Source organism: Physcomitrium patens, chromosome 10 (genome assembly GCF_059467195.1).
Source record: "Physcomitrium patens ecotype Gransden chromosome 10, ASM5946719v1, whole genome shotgun sequence".
Classification (NCBI taxonomy): domain Eukaryota; kingdom Viridiplantae; phylum Streptophyta; class Bryopsida; order Funariales; family Funariaceae; genus Physcomitrium; species Physcomitrium patens.
The window spans coordinates 15,096,445-15,118,618 of record NC_143419.1 but is presented as its reverse complement, the minus strand read 5'-3'; the positions used below and the strand labels follow the sequence as shown (position 1 = coordinate 15,118,618).

Here is a 22,174-nt window from a genome sequence, read left to right as displayed (position 1 = left end):
GCTAACATCCAAAATCGTTGCTTTAAAGAAATGATCTCCTTCAGTGATTTGACAAACAAATAGTCAATTATTCACATCATCATCACACAAAGATTTAGGGTTTTGATTCCAAAAACTTGCTCTAGTAATGACTTCACTTAAAAACAAAGAAATCAATGGGATGCAAGATAAGAATAAAGAGTGAGGTAGAATGGAGGAGTAGAGAAGAAAAAAGGGAGATGGGGTTGCATTTAGCATTCATGAGGAGAGTCTTGTATAAAAGAGAGTCTCAAGCACGCTTGATGATGCTACTTCTATACTCATGGAGGATGATGATCTAGCTCATTTGCATTGAGCCATAGTTATGAGTATATTGCATGAGGTGGAGTGACATTGGACTAAATTAATCATAACATGACCAAGGAGGTGTGGCTTTAACAAATTTCTTTTGACAATCCAATATGTTAATTTTTATTAATCAAGAGGTCTTAAATTAATTATAATGACTCAAAATATTATCTTAATATTTGCATCTATTTCACATATTATTTTATTGTAATTTTTTTTTTATAATTTTTAAATAGCATATTGCTCAAATAATAAAAAAATATTATCACTTTTATGTCAAGGGTAAGAATCATAGTAATTGATTGTATTATCAAAAAATGATGAAATAATATATATAATTTTTTAACTCATAAGTGATTACTTTATTAATACTCTTTTGGTATTCAAAACAACCTTCATATATTATAATATATTATTTAAAAGATTAAAAATATCTTACTAATTAATTTCTTCTTACTTCTTTTCCATCCTCTACTACAACCTTAACATCTCAAATAGTTACATGGATTCAATATTCAAGCAATGTTCAAGATGCTTATACAAATATTCTATTGAATTAAGATTTGAAAATTTTGATAGCTAATATAGCACTCATAAGCTTAGTTCATCAAAATATTCGTTTTGTTTTTTAAAAAGTGTCCTTTGGATCATTTTTTTGCTAAAAAAATCATTTCAATGATACCTAAATTGTAACAACTTACAATCTCTATGAACTCTATGTACATGATCTTGCAATATAAGAATACATCTATATTTTATTCAATCTTAGTGATATAACATATGCAATTATGTAATCATAGACCACAAGTGAACTACCATTATGCTTGACAAATGTTCATTAAATATATTTAGATAATGTTTCTTTTATTGCTTCTATTACCAAATCCATCTATCTATTTTCAGCTAATTTATTTCAATCTTGTCAAATCACAAACTTTTTTGCTAATCTTTTAGATTGTAGTTCTTGTATTCATTGGCAAAGTCTAAACATATTTAATAATGACAATGTCATAGCAACAACTTCTTGATCTTTAGTATTGTTTACAATTTGTTTGTTTTGAAAAAATTGTGTAGTATATTAGTACATACAACTACATTTAGACCATGTGTAAGGCTTGTAGAAGCTTCAATTGTAATATCTACTTGCTTGTTGTAATATTATAAAGGATTTTTTGTTTATTGACATTAAACAATTTTTTTTATTGATTTGCTTTGAAAATTAAACATCTTAAGGTATACCTTTTGAAAATGTAATCAATCATTATAGAGCTACTATTGAATTGACTTGACATCTTACTTATTAAAATATCATATTTTAATAATTATACATTTATATATTTTTTGACTTATTCAATAGTTTATATGGTGACAATGAAACAATTTAAGTGCTTACAATACAATCAATAGACTAATAAAGATGCATATGTATACACAAAAGAGTGAAAGAAAACTCTTTATTGTTAAAGAAACAAAAGAAGTACACAATAAGTGAAGTGATACAATGATGAGTGACAATAGAGATTCCAATAGTATTTGCAATGAATAACAAGCAATAATTCAAAAATTGTCTCAATAAGCAAAATGTGCATACATAAAAAAATCTTCATCCATAAACTTATTTTATTGAAATCCTTCATAATAAAGACTCTTAAATTATATATTAATAAATTTATTTATTATAGCAAGTATTTATATATTGCTCTATTTTTTAAAATATTTAGATTAAGTCAAATTTTAAAGTACTAAAATAATTTTGTAAGTCACTATAGAATTCTATAGCAAAATAGGTCAAAGAAATGAAAGGCTTTACTTTACTTATTGTAGCTTATAAGATTAGCAATAATAAATTTAGATATTTTATTTTATTTTATTTTCCTCTCTTTCTCTCTCTTCAGATATATGCACAAAATCATGTAATTTGAAAACTAATAAATTTCGGAGGTTTAATTTTTAATTGAATATTTTTTTGTAAAGAATAACCAATATAGTTTTTTTTTTTTTTTTTTTTTTTTTTTTTTTAATTCTAATTTTGTAGATAGATTATATATTAAATTTCTTCTATCTACTAATAGACTAACATATTGGAGTCCATTGCTATACTTGAGGTAGTTTCTATTAATGTCATATTCTTCTTATTGAAAATACCATTTTTCTAAAATAAAAACATATTAGTAAGTTATCTACTAATATCATACTCTTTAAAAAAATTGGCGAATTCATGACATAAATATTGTCCTCTTTGCTCAAAACAAAGACACGTAATATAAGCATTAACAACCACTTTGCTATGTCACTTAAAACATTGTAATGATAAAATAGTTTTTAATTTTTTTTAAAAAAAATATAACTGTATGCAATGTAAAAATTATTAATAAATATAAAAATCATCATGCTTTTGTTAGAAAAGATATAGAAAGTACTTCACATAAGATAGATTATTCTTATTGAAAGAATCATTTTATTATTTGTAAATTTCTAATTTTCTATAAGGTCTATGATCCAAATATATTAAACTTAATTCATTACAATCATTAAATTGATTTTTTAAATGAATTAATTTTGTATATATTATTGAAGTCTAAATTGACATACTTCTCATTTGCATTGCATTGCTATCAAGGACATAAATCCCAAAGAAAGAAAACCTCAATATACTCTTGTGTGACTTAAAAAGACTAAAAAATTATTCAAAGATGATATAGTATTAAATTAGAATGGCTACTGCCAAAGATAAGAAGACTACAAATTCTTGAAACAAGACTAAGGACTAAAAAGGCATTGACAAGAATGAAGAAGGCTTTACTCTTGCCTCCATATATATTCTTAACTAAGAGCTACATGGAGATGTCTTATAAGATCTCCAAAACATATTAACTTTACAAGATATGTATCTTAACTTGCAAGGCAAGTTTTTTGTATGTGCGCTACATAGTTAGGTTGTTCTATGAACTATCAATACTTGGTTAATTTGTTGACCAAGTTTCAAATCTATCAATCAACTACAAACACATGTAAAGTCAAAATAGCATTTATGAAACTTCTAGGAAGATTTCTAAAAAAATATTATGAAATAAATCTACTTTTATCTACTTCTACTTAATCATATAAGTAAATATTATAACAAGTATGTATGTCTATGACAATTGCTTGTTTTTCTTGTCAACATTAGTTTGCTAGATTTTTTGCTATCAGATGAAGATCAAAGATTTGACATGATTATGCATCTATTTAATTTTATATGTTTTTTCTTAATAACCTCAATGATTACATTGTGTATAGATCAAAATTCCTCGTTTCGCTTTTGTGATATGGTGATCGCATAAGAAAGATTATCTTTTTTATTCAAATTTTTTTCTTGGCTAAATAATAGTAAGTATTTATTTAATTAAATTATTATTTTTATAAAACTATTCTTTAATCTTAATATAATTTATAAATTTAGAAAAAATAAACATATTTAGATTTAATACATAGATTGTATCAAAAGTACTCCAAAAAAGAAGTTCAAGATTTAGAGAGGCCACAAAGAGCAATTTTGATTAATGTATAATAGTTAATTTTATCATCAACTTCTACAAGGCTAGTAGTAATTCCATCAATCCTAAAGAAGTATTCTTTATAGACTATATTATCTGTTATTGGAAAGGAATTGGCATCTTTGCAAATGTTAGTATTTTTTTGAAGTATAAATAGTTTAAAGTTGTTACTTAATGCCTACCAAAGAGTGTAGAGATTTTTTTTTTTTTTTTTTTTTTTTTTTTTTACACCTCTTGGTAATTGGCAACTTCATGATTATATTTGTTGTAATAATCTTGATGAATTTTTCTTCTAAAGATATTATTAAAAAAAAAGACTTGCAATTGTTGGTTTTGCATTGATAAGAACCATTTTGGTGATGATAGTAGATACAATGTTTGTTTGCATGGTGGCATTGCTAGAAATTGTTGTAGGTATTGTTGGAGTGTTAACAAAATCTCATACTTTTTAGAAGCACAAAGAATGTCTCACATTGATACCCCACATTAGATAATTGTCAAAACCTGCAAACTAGTTACTCTTCAAGAATTTATTTTTCTTAAGGTCCATGTTTCTATTTTTGCCAGAAAACAACTTGCTGGAATACTAAGAAGTCTTCGTTATGAACCAATTGTTAGTCTCCAGAAACTACGAAGAGGAGTATTTGCAGAGAGATGGAATGCAAAACATGATGCCTCACTCTAATACCATGAAAACAGATTGTTTTTCATGTATAATCAACTTACAGAATGTGTTACAAAGTAATTCCCACTACCAAAAAAAAGTCAAATGAGGGGAGTCTATTTTGTCATTGTACACTTACATGAATACAAGGAGAAAGAAAGGATCCAGAAGGAAAAGAGGACTATAGTCTCTTATCTATATTGTTATTGTAATCTACTCCTAAGAATTCTTGTGATTTTATTCCTATCTAAATGTTAAGATGCCTCTTGTAAACTTTACTAGCAAACAGTTTAAAAGCATAGATTTCTTAGTGACTGCTGAAACAAGTTGCATCAACATTTGAAAGCTTTCAATTCCAGAGTGAGTACTAAAACATAGCAGCCTTTATTTTATTTGTCCATTATTGGTGCTACAAATACTGAAAACATTTTGGGCTGATCTAAGCTCTTAGCATGTCATTTGGCTGAACCAGTGCATTTAATCTTTAGTTTAAGCTTCATTTCTCATGAGAGCACTTCAAAATTACGAAACTTATAGAAGGCTTTGCAATTATCCGATCATACCATTTTTTTCACCCGTTTTAATTCTTGATCTGACGATTCCTTCATTTTAGCATAAAATTCTAGAAGTCAATTCCCAACTTCCATGGAATTACATTATTTCATTTCCCTAGGTTGTCTGAAATCTCGAGCTTCGTAGGAAAGACAAGATGTAATGAGATTCGAAGTACCTCACTTATACAATTAATTTGTCAGTTACACATGATAACTTCTGTATCTTGCAGGTAACTAATTAGGATGGCAGTCTTTTCAGAATCTTCAACTTGTCCTAGCACCTGCAATCCCGAGGTGGCAGGTCTCTTCTTCCAACCAAAGTTAAGATACTGTGCGGTGTCAGGATGTGAAATATGTTTGCAATAGCTGAAACTAGGAATGCAACGACAAAAGATTTGCTTTGTATTGATTATGAGTAAGATTTACCATATAATGAAGCAATTAGTAATTACTTCTCATGAATGTTTTTCTCACATCCTCGATCTTTTCTGAAGAAAATTATGTCTGATTTGCAACTCTTGCAAGTTAAATGTTCATGCTTTCTAATAAACATGTCCACCTGTTTGTAATATAAGTGTTTTGTTTTTGTTTCTTTTTTTTTTTTTCATACCAGATGTTGCTGGTGGAAAATGCGCTGGATGCAGAAAGAATGTTGCCCTCTGGGGTCTCTCTCAAGCCCACATGTAATACAAATGCAGTGTGTATGGGTCTTTATCAAATTCCTCTTCCTTGAGAAAGTTTAAATTTTTTTTAGAAGGGAACATGAAAAAAGTCTTTGAAAACAAAAAAACAAAAACATTTCAATACAGTTACCTGCATATAGTGCACAGAGAAATAGCTTTACAAAATAAAAAGTAAAAGAAAGATACATTTTAAAAAGTAAATTGAAAATTCTAATAATAGTTTAACTTTCTACATTTGTTATTAATACCTTCATTTTTTCAACGTTGTATACAACAAAATAAAAATATCAAATTACAATCATATGCTATGTTTCACATCCATTGCTATAAAAAGAGTTATTCTATCAATTTGCAATTGCATATGAGTCACAACCAGTGAGCCTTCAACACCGACTACATTGCCTAATATTTTTTTGAACACGTCATATTAACTTCAGGGAATAAGAAGATGAGGCTACTACTCCACCCAAATTATTTTCAATTTTAATAAGCCTTTATGTTTGAAAATTATATATATATATATATATATATATATAATTTTTTTAATTTTTGGGAATTTTAATAGTTGAATATTTATATTTATGTTTAATGATGAATAATTTATATAATCAATGAAATGCTAAAAAAAACATTACTAACCTATCCAATAAGTTGTAATAAAGTTATATTTTGACACTTTTTAAAGGATCATGTCATCATTCATTTATATTGTCACAAATTATCTTTGTAATTTATTACTTCTTATTAGAATCTTCAAATAAAATGTCCTTTGGCATTTTAGATATATTAAAGCTAAGTTTCTATTTTATAATATTCAATTTATGAAAAGAAAAAGTTTTGTATTTTACTATAGATTCCAACTCATTTGGTTTTAGCAATACAGACACTTTTTAAAGGAAAATGTACAGCATTAACATGATGCATTATTAAAATAAATAAATTTTAATGTATAAAAAAAATGTAAAATTTACATCATAGTTTATATTGAATCTAAGTAACTTTTTTTTGGATATGGCTTAAACTAGTGCATAAAAAAATTATACTTTTTACTAAATGTATGATAAAAAATTTAAAATATTTTATAAGAAGAAATTACAAAATTATTACTAATAATAATAAAACTGGTTATTAGTTATAAAATACTATAAATGAATTCAAATGAGTTAATCTTTTAGTTTTTTGAAATAATAATTAGAATATTATTTATTCCAATATAAATAAAAACACTCATGTTTTAATGGATATTTTAAAATTTGTAAATGTGTGTTTCCATAACACACTTTAATCTTTATAAAGTTGACATGCATCTTGTGTATTTATTTGGCATTATCAAAAATTCATTATAAGTAATATCAAAACTAGGATAGGTGGATCATTATTTAGTTTCTCTACCAAATAATAAATGAATTCTATATATATATATATATATATATATTTATATATTTAAAATTATATATTAGTAATTAAACTTATTACATCAATAATGCTACTTGTGATTAGATAACTCAAACTTAGAATCTAAATGGTAACATTTTAGACAGGATACAAAAAATTAAACTATCCTAAAAAATGTTATAGCCTTAGCCATATTAACACATAATAAATTATTGGTTGCTAAAAAAGTTTTTAAGAGAATTTTTTTTGTTTGTATTGTTGACTTCATTACAGTCAATTTTATATATTTTAGTCTTCCTTAACGAACTTAATATTTAGACCTTTTAAAACACACAATAATAGTTAAGTCTTATTATTATTATAAATACACTTATCTTAAAATTAGAAAATACTAATAGTGCTTTCAAATGTGTAGACTATGTAAATATTTATTTATTTATTGAAGTAAATCAATAACCATATGTGTTCTTAAGTGTTCTTAAACATGTATTCAAAAATATTATCTTATTTTGATAGTGAGTTTTTCTATTCGATGGAATTGCATTAAGAAATTTTTATACATCCATACTCATATATATATTCTACACATACTCATAAATATATATACATTCATTCTTACACACAATTTGGAATTGAACATTATTACAAATTTGACTAGTATTAATTGAATCTTCTAATTGATAGTTGTTTACAAGAATAAACTTGGTGACTTACAGTTACAGGGTTAGTTCAATTTGAATTGTTTACATAAAAATTCATTTATTGTACATATATTTTATTCAAATCAATTGGAATCATAAAATAAATATTGTAAGTTAAAGATTTGGATGATTAAAAAGATGGATAGTAAAATAAGTAAATTTTATTAGTCTTCACAGTTAGAAATGTAACATGTGTTATTGGCCAATAAGAGTTACACAACAAATAATTTTAAAACAAAGATAAGACAATGTCCAACTCTTATAACATTGGTGTATTCATTTTATTGCAGAACTGCACATGGATGGATGTTTTATGTTTTCTTTTTTATACAAAATAAATAGAGATGGAAAAAGTGGCATTATATAATAAGCAATAGATGAAGAAATATATGGTACTTGTGTGCAAACTATGGATGATTTAGTAGCACATTAATGTCCAATTGGATGTATTAGAAGCTAGTTATTGTTGTTTTTTTGTTTTGTTTTGTTTTTTCTTTTTTTAATTATTTCTGCAAACAAACACTTACATATTTTGTGCAAATTAATGTTGTTTAGCAAATTATCATATAGAAAGATATTGTAGATAACTATTTATTTTAAAAGTTTATGCCTCTATCTGCCCAATTTATAAGTTTATTCGTAATGGCTCTTTTCTAATAAGATTTGCTAACACAAACATCAATTTTTTATGGCAAATTTTGATCACGTAAAGTTTATATATATATATATATATATATATATATATGTGTGTGTGTGTATATACACCTATGTAAAAATATTAGTAGATTTTTGTAGATGTAACATTCTCTAACATTCAAATTTAAATATAGCTGCCTAATATTCCAATATGTTTTTACTTTGTCAATTTTCATAAAAGATAAAACAAAAAAAATTATTGTTAGAGATGAAAACTTCTACTCATAAATATAAATATCACATGGACATAATACAATTAACAAGCACTAACAAAACACAAGTATTTGTATCACTCTACCATAGGATTCTTAGTTTTTTATGAAGAAAACGTAGTAGTTAAAGTAATGAAAATTTAATCCTAAGTTCATTTTTAGGATGTGTGGAATAACAATAAAAAAAATCTTTCGCAACATGCTTACACGAAGTACCATTACCCTGTTCAAGATAAACCCTTATTGAGGTTGTATAAGGTTAATTATATTAAATATATCAGAGTGAAGGCATTTGCACCGTCTCTAGTCACCCGTATCAATTTAGGGCCATAGATTATTATTTTTGAACAGCTTGCCGTTGCAGCGTATCAGGTCCATGTCGGATACGTATCTAGTAAGTTCACTGTGGAGCATATCAAATTATTCAATAAGATGAAATCGAGTGAGATTTGTTACGTTTAATAGGATCAGCTTCCGCACTCAGCCCCAGAAGATTCGAATGCAAATTTCTACGGCAGGATAAATAATCACTTTGCCGGCATGGAATATTTAAGAGCTGTCAAGAGAATGTGTACGACATTGAGAACATGTAATTTTTGTTTTCCTTGTGAATACAGGAAACATTACTTCAAATCGGTTCAGTATGGAGAGTCCAGCCTTCATTCAAGAGTAAGCGCATTTTGGACACTGTATGTACCACATATGCACTTGATGTAGTTATAGTGATTCAGAAGTGACTCTAATCATGGAATATTCAGCATCACGATACGAAGATTTGGGTGGACAAATTCAATTCTTAGCATATAAGAGTAAATTAATTACACTAGAGTAAGATAAGCCAGAGCGAGCAAAAACCCAAAGTTACAGAAGTGAGCAAGTGAGATGAAATTCTGGACAGCAACCACAATTCCCACAAGCTGTAAGCTTGAAATCAAGCAGGCCGCAGCTTGTCGTCACAAACCTAGATTTCTACATTGACAATGTATGACACTTCTTTCGTATCCAGGGGATGCGAAAAGGGCCTTGTCAACAAGATGTCAGAATCCTTCAATGGAAGGGCGCAATGACGCTCCATATGAGCAACCATGAACAAGAAGCCAGATCCTTTCAATGAATTTCTGGCTGTAGGAGTTCTGTCCATAACAAGAGCAACCACGTATCTAATAGGAAAGAAACAGAGAGAGAGAGATTGCAGATATCTACTTGGCCATCATCATCTTCACAAACTCTTCGTAGTTGATCTGACCATCTCCATCGACGTCAGCCTCGCGGATCATTTCATCTACCTCGTCGTCAGTGAGCTTTTCACCAAGGTTGGTCATGACGTGCCTCAGCTCGGCAGCAGAAATGAACCCATTTTGGTCCTTGTCAAACACTCGGAAAGCTTCTTTCAGTTCTTCCTCAGAATCAGTATCTTTCATCTTTCTCGCCATTAGGTTCAGAAACTCAGCAAAATCAATGGTCCCGTTCCCATCAGCGTCAACTTCATTAATCATGTCCTGAAGCTCAGCTTCAGTTGGATTTTGCCCGAGAGACCTCATCACTGTCCCGAGCTCCTTGGTGGTGATGGAACCTAACACACAGAGATAAAGAATGAGGACATGTTTCTACGGTAACATGAACACCATGACACAAAGAACTGAATGCCTGAGACCATGTTGCATGCAGGAAGGTATGACGAAAATTTACTATCAAAGACATCACATGAGGATGTCGATGCCATGTCCCAGCATAGTTATAACGACCCGTCGAGACTAGTAGTCCACAACTGAACTCACCATCTCCATCCTTGTCAAACAGGCTGAATGCCTCCTTGAACTCAGCGATCTGCTCCTCTGATAGCTGTTCCACCATCTTGCTTCTCTGCACACAGCAGCCAGATTCACGGCCAGGACTATCAGACACAACGACTCTAGAGATATTATAGGCATGCGCTTAATGGATTCCTCATCCACGACCAAACTTCAACACAGTACATATCCACCAAGTATTTAAAGTTTACATTACAACGAATCCCCCACCTCGCAGGGTAGAGGCAGAAAACTCACACACGATACAAGGGACACCCAACTGAAAAGCTACGAATAATAATCGTAGTACACTATCATAAAAAATCCGGAACTACTGAGTCCGCCACAACGACAAAGGACACGAGCTAAGACAACAGATCCAGAACGACAACTACATGATCTCGCAAGTCCAACAATAAAGGAGACAGAACTAACCACCAAAACTGCCGAGAACCAGTGAACGCGGTTACCAAAGGGAGACAACCGACACAATCTAACTCTAAAACATCAACAACGCCCATACAAAGACATGAGGAGGGGCAAGAGCGTGCACATGAAGCGAACCTGCACGAAGAGGAGAGTGGAGCGATGCGAGTCGGGACGGGTCCGGGGCAGCAGACGGCGAGCGAAGGGCGTGAGCAAGACGGTTGCTGTGCAGGGGAGGCGAGGGAGTGAGGGTGACGATGAAGATGGAAAGCCCTAGGGTGGCGACACCTCTGGTGTTGCCCGTGGGTCCCAGTTACCGCGTTAACGGCCGAACCAACGCGGTTGCGGCACGCGCGGTCGCGCGGGAGTTTGTGAAAACGCGTCAGCACGGATCCTTCCTCCTTCCCCTATTGCCGCTTCCAATGTCCCCCCCCACCACACCCTCCCCTTCGCTCTCATCCACCGTTGGATCTGCATCTTTCGTTTAGAATCTTACAGGCTACCGCTGGATCTCAGCTTCCTTAACGCGGTTTGTGCCTCGGGATTCGTCAGGGATGTGGTTCGGAACCAAGGCAATGCCTACTCCGAGTCTGCCGTTGCCATTTGGTGGGAGAAATAGGTGTCTTCCTTGCCTGTTGGCTCGTTGCCGAACCTCGCCTTGTGGAACTCATTATCGGTAGTCCTGGTGCTTATTTGGAAATCACTGTTCTAATTTCTTACCGTCTTGGTGAGTGGTTAATCCTTGTTTATGTTTGGGTTCTCATCTTGAAAAATGCATGCTGTCATTTGTTACTCGTTATATTCGTTGTCGTGCTTATTGTTAGATTGCATTGAACTAGTCATGCAGGTGTTAAAGAGGTGGATGGAGTGGGTTGATATGCATGTGTATGTTTTTGCGCAGTATTTGCACATGATTTGTACTGGATTGTCTCCTCCAGGGACGAGAATTAAATCTGTAAAAAACAACGACTTTCAACAACAGCCACGAAAAACAAAAACAAATTGTGAAACACCAAATATTGTTAATCGGGTATTAATACTCATTTCATTAATTTCAATGACATGTGTAAAAGACAAGTGATAAAAACCCAAATTTCCAACCCACTATATGAACTAGAATGCACATTTCTGTGTTCAAAATACAATGTGATCTATCTAAGGTTTCCCGATTACTTGCTGAGGTAAAGCATTGTTGACTTTTTTGAGTCAATAGTCTCGTTTGAAGTGCTTCTCACAAACCCAAGAATAAGAAGTCAATTTAGGGCACCTACTGTAATGAAGGTGAGAGGTACCAAATCCGCATTTGTTTACTGAAAAAGGTGCCTCTTTGATTTGATCATTGGAGAATCACAAAGTCAAAACTGTGATGAACATTAGATGGGGGAAATTGCACTCACTATTTGGGCCGATTAGCTTCTGTCCTCTTTATCTCTGGTTGTCTTTCATGAGCTTTAAGAATGTGACGTAACTTTTGCTGCTAGTAAATGCCAAACATATTCACATTCAAGGGTGATGTATGAATCTAGCTTCCCATTAAACCACAATACTCAATCAGCAGCGATGACTTCACAAATAGTTCTTACTATTTCCAAGGATAACACTTACTTTAAGTATATCTAAAACTTTTAGTCAATCTGGCAAAGACATTACTTAGGTGATTAAGCACTGTAACAACGGTTAACAACTCTAAACAATGAAAACTTGGTACTGCTTGAACACCTGCAATTCCTTCAAGTTGACTGGTTATGATTGTGATCTGAGGTAAATGCAACGATAAACCTTTACCCAAGAGGTGGATTTGGTTATGCTTGAAGCAATGCTTGTAAATCGCTATCATCTTCCCTCCTGTGAATCGAGGAATACTTGCAGTCGGATAGGTTAAAAGAATCGGGTACTGTGAAAAGAGATGTTCATTGTCCCGCTCTGGATCATGGTGCTCATGGGCTTGGAATGTGGAGATGAACCTTGCAGTACTGAAGATTGTGAGGAGGAAGTGCGGATTGATGCTGGCTCCAATGAAGTCAAGTGGATGGCAATTGGCCTCCAGAATTTTGCACTCAGGATTCAACAAAACATCATTGATGTTTGAACTCAAAAGACAGCGAAGAAATAACAGCAAGCTTCAACCATACGCGTTCGTGAGCCGTTCTGATGATCATGCACTTCAGCAGTCCACACTATTTCTGTTGTGCAATTTCAATGTATATGTTCATATCTACCTATCTATCTATCTATCTATAAATAAATAAATAAATAAATATGAAATTGCGATACCTATGTAAATAAGAAAAGAGGAAGCACAAGCAACACACTGCGACAATCGCATGCGTGACGGATTCCTCTTTGTTTCACCGGTGTTCATTAATAGACCTTACACCAGTACATATGATGTCATCTCTGTGCCAGAACCATACCATGTACCGAAGGCTATAGTTATAGCTGGTGAGATTCAGTTGGATCTTAGGCGTAAGTGCTTACGCAAAGTGGCGAATGAAATTTCTGGTCAACTGGATTGCGCTCACCACGCTGTGAGTTGTGGTTGTTCGATCTGCGTCGCTGGCAAAGCTTGTCCAGGTGGCGTCATGTTCACAACGATGCTGTTATTCTTTGCCTCCCCGGAGCAAGTGAAACAAGCAGCTAAACTCTGTCATGCTTGGACTGCATCTCCTTCCACGTGCAGATTTCCAACACAGCTTCGCATGAGTTAGTCTTCTACAGAAGATTTCAACAAATTTCGAACGCACATGCGAACAAAGATACCACAATACTTAACAGAAGCACTGTGCATACTGTCAACTTGGCAACATCTGCCAAATAAAATCGCAATCTGCTGTAACTAAAACCATAGGATCCACATCTGTTCCGGAAACTACAAACCAAAATTCAACACTAATTACGATCAAGAGTTACTTTGATGACAATATCTCAGGATTGGCACAAGCATTGGTAGACTGATTCAAAAGCCGCCACTAAAGGTCCTTCAACGTTTTGTGATAGTCAAGAGCTCACCGGTATATTCCCTCACATTTGCCTCAACACACATTCTATCTCTTTCGCTGAAGATCGACGTCACGAGAAGATAGAATCTCAACGTTCAGGAAACAGGACTGAGATCGGAGCCACCACGTTCTCCCCCAGAACGAGGTCATTTAGCTTAAATTACATTTTGAACAAAACTAAAACTTAATGAGTTGCTACTTTCTAGATTCACACAAAAGTATAATGGGTTGTTATTGCAAATATTTAGAAAAAGTAAAGTGGATTAGAATGCAATTAGATAAAAAAGTAGAATTTGTATTAAACACATAATAATAACTTATTTGATAGAGGAGAAACCTCTACTAATATAACTCACCATGATAATTATCAAAACTCAAAAAATTATAGAAATAATTACATAATTGTAAAAATATTGACATAATATATTTTCTATATATAAACCAACTCTACAATATCTAAAACAAAGATTTTAATTTGATGTCTTTTCTACGATATATTGAGAATTTATATCTTTTAAGCTTTGAATCAAAATTTTGATTTCTAGCTTATACAAAATCTAAAATTAAAATAATATAAAAAATTATTGAGATACTTAAATGAATCACTTCAAATGGTCTATTAGAATAGTTTTTACAAAATTGCAATATAGATGATAGTTGTTTATGGACAAGTTTCAAAAATTAACCAAGAAAATAACAAAACACATGAATTAAAATTTGTATTTTATTAAACTTCAAAAAAAAATAGTAGGTTGAAAGTTGAGGTAATTAATTGAATTTACAACAAGAATAAATTTCTATTACTAACTGTAATACTTTTCTATTAGATGTTTTTTTGTTTGTTTAAAGATTCATTATTTTACAAAATCTTGTAAAATTTGCAAAGTAACAAAATAAAACCATTAAGTGGAATAATTTACAAGTCATGTATAGTGCAAGAAAAATAAATAAATAAACAAATAAACAAGTCATTTACATCCACCACACTTAATGATCTTAAATAGTTATAAAGAAACATTACCAAATATGCAACCTTAACATCAATCAACAAGCTTTAAGATTGATTTGATATAAATTAAATCAAGATAATAATATTTTATAAAAAATAAATATAGAATTTAATATTTAATACATATATTCTATAGACGATTGCAAATATATTTTTTCTTTCAATTGTAAACAATGTGGTATGGATGCCAAATGTTAGCTCTTTAGAATAGCTTTGTTTTTCTAATTAGTTCAAAAAAGTCCATTCAATAAGCAAATAGTATCAACAAAATATAAAAGGATTTTTTTATATCTTAAAAAGAACTATAGAACTTATACATAATATAGTAGCTAAAAAAAATATAAGATTCTAAGCATATAAGAAAAAGATATAGATATGGTGGTTTTTAAGTTAGTAACATATATTTTTGTTAAAAAGTTTGTTTCAGATGTATCTTGCAAAGAATCATCTAATCATGGTAAATAAGTACCAAAGGTTGTAGAAAGACTTCAGCAAATCAACATGACTTTAGTAATAGAAATCAATTGGTCTAAATTCTCAAATTGTTAAAAACACAAAATTATCTCGAAATTTTAATAACTAGTTTGAATTTAGTGAGCTTGGACTAATAATAATTACATCTTTAAAAATTTAATTCAATATTTTAAATTAACTCCTTAAACCTGTAATATTAGTTGATTAATAGTAGCCAAAAAGAAACACAAAACAAATCGTCAAAACTCAACAGCAAATTTATATAATTAAGAGGACTATAATGTTGATTAATATTTTTTTTATAATTATATTACATATCTTAAAGTGTATCTTAAGGCATTGGATTTTTTTTTATAGAAATAGATTATATTTGTGGCAAATATTTTACTAAATTTTAGGAGATGTAAAAAAAAACTTGGATTTTTTTGGCTCATAGATATAAATAATTTGGATGAAATTAAATAAAAATCCTATTAATAATAAAATACAAAATACCTTTATACTTAAAAGTTAATTTGGTTTTATCTTATTGAATATAGACACATGATACAAAAAGCCATTAAAGACATGAAGAAGAATAATTTTACAATAAAGAATATTTCTTTCTAATTAGAAAAAAATATGGATGATGAAATACATGTTAGAAGTAAAATTAGAAGTGATTATTCTATAGAATTATAATTGTTTTTTTAAAAAATAGATTGAAAGGTTATAGTATTAAAGAATCACACATGTAGTTAATTAGATTGTTTTATTTTGAAGCCCACCTTATTAGTAGGACGTTTGGAATTTAGATATCTTTCTTTTACAACCAGAATTAATCATTATATTAAATGAATTTATTAAATATATGTATAAAAGAAATCTTATTATAAAAAAAATAATAGAATGGATTCACTTGAAGCATGGCAAGTAAATATCCTATATGACTTCATAAATGAATGCAATATCAATTTGAAAAGATAAAAATCATGCTACAAAGTATCATAGATAATATACTAAAAAGTTATGAATATAACCCAACCAATGTAAAATTTAATAAGTTATTAAAATGAATTTTGAATATATATATATATATATATATATATATATATATAGTTGTTTAAAATCTAATAAGTTTCAAAATTAAAAAAATACATTATTTAAAAGAATATTTTGCAGCAATAAATAACAAAATAACATATTAGACTTATGATTAAGACATAACAAACAATACATAGAAAAAATGTGATAGAAATTAAGAAATTAATTAATTATTAATTTTATATTTTATAAAATAAGAAAAAAATATAATTTTTTCGATGGAATATATATATATATATATGCACAAAAATAATAAAAATAGCTTTCGTAATCATATATTTTCAAAAAAAAAAAATCATAAAAAATATTATATTCTTGTATAATTGAAATAAGGTATAATAATAAATTTAAAAGTTAAAAATCTAACATCAAAGAATTTGGCAAGTAGAAAAATTTAGCTTCATATGACAATAAAGATACAATTAAAAGATATTTAAGAATGACAATAAATCAATGTGGATGTTCTTTAAAGGAACAACCTATATTATATGTTAATAATAATGTATGGTTATTTTGTTATAATATCAAGATTATTTGAACTTATGATAAATTAGATTATATAAGACTTGGCCTATTTATTAATGGACTATGACTTTTACAATGAAGTTTGATTGTATATTCTATATTCTAAGAAATTTCTTTAAATTAACAAGAGAAATTTTTAATAAACTTTAATTAAAAAAATTTGGAAAATAACCTACCAAACTCTTAGATTAATTTATTCTCTACTATCTAATTTTCTCAACTTTTAATATTAATTTTTAAAATTAAATTTCTTTATTTTTTTAATTTTTTATGTTTGATTTTATGCTTTGTGCATTGAATTCACTTAATTTGATGCTATAACCTTGTATTTTTTGACATTATTTTGAAAATATAAAATTAATTTGTTTTAGCATTTTGATTTTTTTAATGTTAATTGCTTGAATCCTATTGTATTAATTTTTATAGTTTCTATACTTTGATGAATATATTTTTATAGATCTTAAATTGGTTATTATTTTTTGATTTGTTCTTCACTATTCAAATTTTTTCCTAAAGGTCTTTTAAAGAGTTAATTGTTGCATGCAATTATTTACATAATAAAATATTTTAATTAATTTTTTGTTGACATCGTCAATAGTTTAGCTTTGACATTATTTTTTTAATCATATAAAAATTGATTGATAAAAATTTTATTATTTAAATCCATGTTCTAAGTAATTTCTTATAATTTAGCAACATAAATTGTACTTGAATATAATTTTTGTTACAAATACTAGATTTTTTTTTTTACTTCTTTATTTTAGTTTTTATTTTTATTTTAACATATAGCCCATAAATGTCATCAAAATAAATACAAATGATGTGAATGTTGAAAATGTTTTTCTGTGAAAAGTATAAATAAAATAAGAACACTTCTAGATAGAAGAATTTTTCTAAATCTAACTTAAATATTATTATTAAAGTATCAAGAAAGATATAGTAAGAAGAATTCGACTTTTTATAAAAGCATTTAAAATTTTGATCTTATTCTATTTAATTTTTTAATATATACATCTTTGTCTCTTTATTACTTATGATAGTAAGATCTTTATAATTCACTTATAAAATTGATCTACTTATACTTACTTCTTTTAATTATATAATTTCTTGAAATAAATGATAAACTTCTATGTTGATTTTTTCTATATGAGTAGCAATAATACTTCCATAGATGAGATTATTAATATAAAAAATTTATGCTTAAATAATATTATTAAGGTTATAAAGATTTACAATTGTTCCATATCAATTCTCACTTCCACCAAATCTGGCATCTATAGCTTATTTTATTTTTATCTAAGTTAATTTATATTTAAATTAGACAATACTAGCAAGCACATAAGTCAAATTAAAAGAAAATCTACAATCTCTAATATTAGATGAAAATATCTAAAAAATAAAATAATAAAAAAAAATTAATTAAAAATTGAATACTTTTTAACTTTTAAAAGAAATAGTAGAGTATTCTACTCAATTCTTAAATAAAACTATAAAAAACTAGTATTCTTATTAAATTTTTATTACAATAAATCAAGAATTTTTTTAAAAAGATAATATATTTTTATATTATTAAAATAGAAAAAATAGTCAAATTAAAAATAAATATTAGATAAAAAATAATTAAAATTTCTATTGTCAATTATAAAGAACCTAGAGTCTTAAATCAAGATTGGAATACATAAAAGATATTGAAAAGACTAAGAATGGCTTTAATTTTGACTCTTATACATTAACACTCAAATAGAACTTATAGAAGCTTCTTAAAATTTCAAGGCTTATGGCCGTAGTATTAAGTTGTTGGTTTCTTTCAATAAAAATTTATAAAAATAGAAATTTATATGACAAGTTTTAATAGTCATATAGTATATCTATAAAAGTGTAAATTTCTAATTCTTGTGTAGTAAACTTACTTGAAGTTTTTCAATAGAGACATTATCTACCTAACTTGTTTCTATCTATCTTCTATTATTTTTATTATTTTTTTGAAAAAAAATATATAAATCGTGCATAATATGTAAAGACAAAAATAAAACTATCTTTATTTTTATCATATCTATTTTATATTTTAAAGCTTGATTCAAGACAATTTTATTTTTTCATTTTTAATAATAGCCATTTCAATTAATTTCTAACTTTTATATACCTCTTCTTTGCTTACTTTCTCTCTTCTTTAGTAATATAAAAACATATTGTCTTTCACAATTTTTTTACACTCTTAACTTTGACACTGTGTTGCTTGGAAAAAAAATTCAATTTTAACTATTTTATAAAAGAACTTTTTCAAATATTTATCTTATAAAATTTAGAATCTTAAAATGCTCTTAAAACTAAATCTTTAAGCCATCTCTTAACCTTGTAAAAGACTCTATATTTATTGTAAGTCTTTATTTTTGGATCTTGATGTTAAAGTTTAATCTTTTTTCACAAATGGTCATCTTTAAAGTATAATTGTTATTTTATTTATAATAAAATTTATAAGAACTTATCTTTAATTTTGTCTTTACTATGAAGAATTATTTATTTGCATACCATACTTTATTTTTATCCATATATAGACCTATAAAAGTAATAAAATATTCTTTTAATATAAAAAGTAGCATAAAATACAATAATATAGCTTATTTTGATTTATTAGCTAATAGGCTTATAAAAAAATTTTAAATTTTTTTGCTTAAGTACTTTTTTATATATTATGGATCTTTACCAATATTTTTATTGTGTGGTTTTATTAGAATACAATGTTGAATATTTATAATAAATTTAGTTAAAAAGAATAAAAAAAGAATGATTTGTATTAAGATGATGCATTGTGTTTAGATAGTGAGAACTATTTGGACAAAGTTGGATGAATTTTAAGGTTTTTTGATGTGCTAAAAGAAGACTTACATGTTAAAAATAAAGTTTTGAGAATCTTTTTAAATTTGGTATACAATCAATAATGCAAATGTAGTGTAATTATAAATAGAATGTATGTCTAATATGTACTTTTAGAATCAAAGCTCTAGTATTTATAATGTATATATATATATATATATATATATATATTTTGAAGATGTTTCATCTTATAAGATCATGCAATATAATTAAAAGAATAATTCATATTTGATAGAAGATATTAGAACGGTTTTTTAATATAGTTCATAATAAATAATTTGAATAATTTTTAAAATTAAATAGATATAAATATAACAAAGTAGACTATCCATCTTTCATTTGTGAATTTAATCTTAATACAATTGATTTGGTAGTTTATGAACAATACATCTAAAGGTCTTTTGTATTAAACTTGATATAAAGATTTAATTTAAGGTAGCAAGTGAATTAAAAAAGAAAGAATTGTATATCCTTCAACAACAAATTATATTTTATAAAGGCAATAGAGGACAACATGCATTTAAATATAGAAAAATATAGAAAAAAAATATCATAGTTATATATAAAATGAGTGAGAATAAATTGACAAAATGCAAAAGGGATTTGATTTAATATATTGACTAAATTGAAGCTTTTAGAATTAATGTGATTTTTATCTCCTTTGTAGACTAAATTTTATTATTAGAAGTGGTTTCAAGTTTTAACTATGTAATATTTATATATTTTTATAAATTGCTAAGTTACAACCATTTACTAAACATTCCATAAAGAGACTCTCTTCCATATCATCAACACAACATTGACCTCACAGCCCTAAGCATGAAATCTTAAGTTTTGAAATTAGATTGGTAAAGAAGTATTCTCAAGTGACTCAAAGAGGCCCACATGAATAATTCAAGTTACACAGTCGTGACTAACTTAAAAAGTTGACTTAAACAGAATAACATATGATGGTAAAAACTATGAGACAATGTTACATAGACTAATATTATTTGGAGATTGGTGGCTTACTTAGGTGACTGTTGAGGACCATAAGAATATGAGACGAGGTCATCACATCTCATATTGATGCAAGTTACAATTTCGAAAATACACAGGCACCTTGATGCCATGGCCGCACTCACTCTTACCAATGACAGTTCCAAAGGTAGAGGCACTACTGGCACTTTCACACAACAACAGGAATCACAACTGAAGCCTTCGGGCATACGTTGAACCCAATCTGTTGCACAAAGAATATGTCCAACCCTCACTGCAATACAGAATCTTAATTCTGATCGGAACAAGAGACATGAAAAAGGTGGCGACTCCGATGACGCATGCCGAACCAGACGCCAGAAAGATTGTTATCATTCGGAGACGCCACAGTAGTCGGATAACTAGGGGTGAATAGCAGAGTGGAATCTTCCCTTTGCACTCAATTTTTGACATTTGGTTGAAAACCACCGAACTTGTTAAGGCACTGGCATTCAGCTACGAAATTGAGGTGGAGGTTGTACTTGTTGGTTATAATTCTGTGTTACCGACGCTGCATTAGCATGCTGAATCTCCCGTGACCTCTCCAGCAAAAAATTTCATAGACATTCGCTGACAAGAGATCTACTACCATCCTGAGTGTTTGCGAATCCAATGGAAACTCTGAGGCACCGTCCTACATTAGGCGACACTAGCCATGCCATGATTTACACAATCGAAGTTATTTCAACGTGTTACACGTGATGATGTTTCTTATTTACTATGAGGATGTTAAGACGCAGTGCAGTTGTGGAGTTTGAATTTTGTACAACTGCCGGCTCCTTCAATAACAGGAAATATAATATCCACAGTTTGTATGTCATGGAGACAGGGCACGACAGATTTTACACACAAGATTGTTTGGCTTTTGTAATATGGTAAGAACCTTAAGGCACTCCTGCTTCATAGATCATATCCTAAACTCTTCGACTCGACGCAGTTTTGCTTCCAACACAACTTCAACTGTCAAGTTCTATCATATTTCTTAAATTTGCCGCGTGTATAGTTCGCATTTACACTTTAACAAAGACAGTCTTTTCACGGTCTCCAAATTCCAAGCTGCCAAGTGCTGGTGCCATTATGAAGCCCTCGCACACACACTTGGCACATATCCTAGGGCCCAGCGTTCATATGGAATCCATGGCGACGTGTGGCAGAGGCTGTTTCCATGACCTCTAAATTGAAGCGCTCGGACTTACCATTTCAGCAATC

General features: G+C 29.0%; 1 protein-coding gene across 2 annotated transcripts; it reads right to left on the bottom strand.

The window, feature by feature from the left end:
- Positions 1-9,542: 9,542 nt before the first annotated feature.
- LOC112287868 (calmodulin) lies at positions 9,543-11,219 on the bottom strand. 2 transcript variants are annotated; one of them, XM_024531434.3, is made up of 3 exons: positions 10,994-11,219; positions 10,547-10,631; positions 9,543-10,341 (listed from the first exon to the last, which is right to left on the bottom strand). In XM_024531434.3, exons 2-3 carry the CDS (start codon positions 10,620-10,622, stop codon positions 9,968-9,970), a joined length of 450 nt encoding a protein of 149 aa, XP_024387202.1. In that variant the 5' UTR covers positions 10,623-10,631; positions 10,994-11,219; the 3' UTR covers positions 9,543-9,967. The 2 variants fall into 2 exon arrangements, with proteins under 2 accessions (XP_024387202.1, XP_024387201.1); XM_024531433.3 differs by having other exon boundaries at positions 11,123-11,219.
- Positions 11,220-22,174: the final 10,955 nt, after the last annotated feature.

Coding starts and splice junctions, on each gene's coding strand:
- LOC112287868 (XM_024531434.3), bottom strand. CDS start 10,622: ATGGTGGAACAGCTATCAGAGGAGCAGATCGCTGAGTTCAAGGAGGCA. Junction 10,342..10,546: donor GTTTGACAAGGATGGAGATG/GTGAGTTCAGTT, acceptor TCTGTGTGTTAG/GTTCCATCACCACCAAGGAG.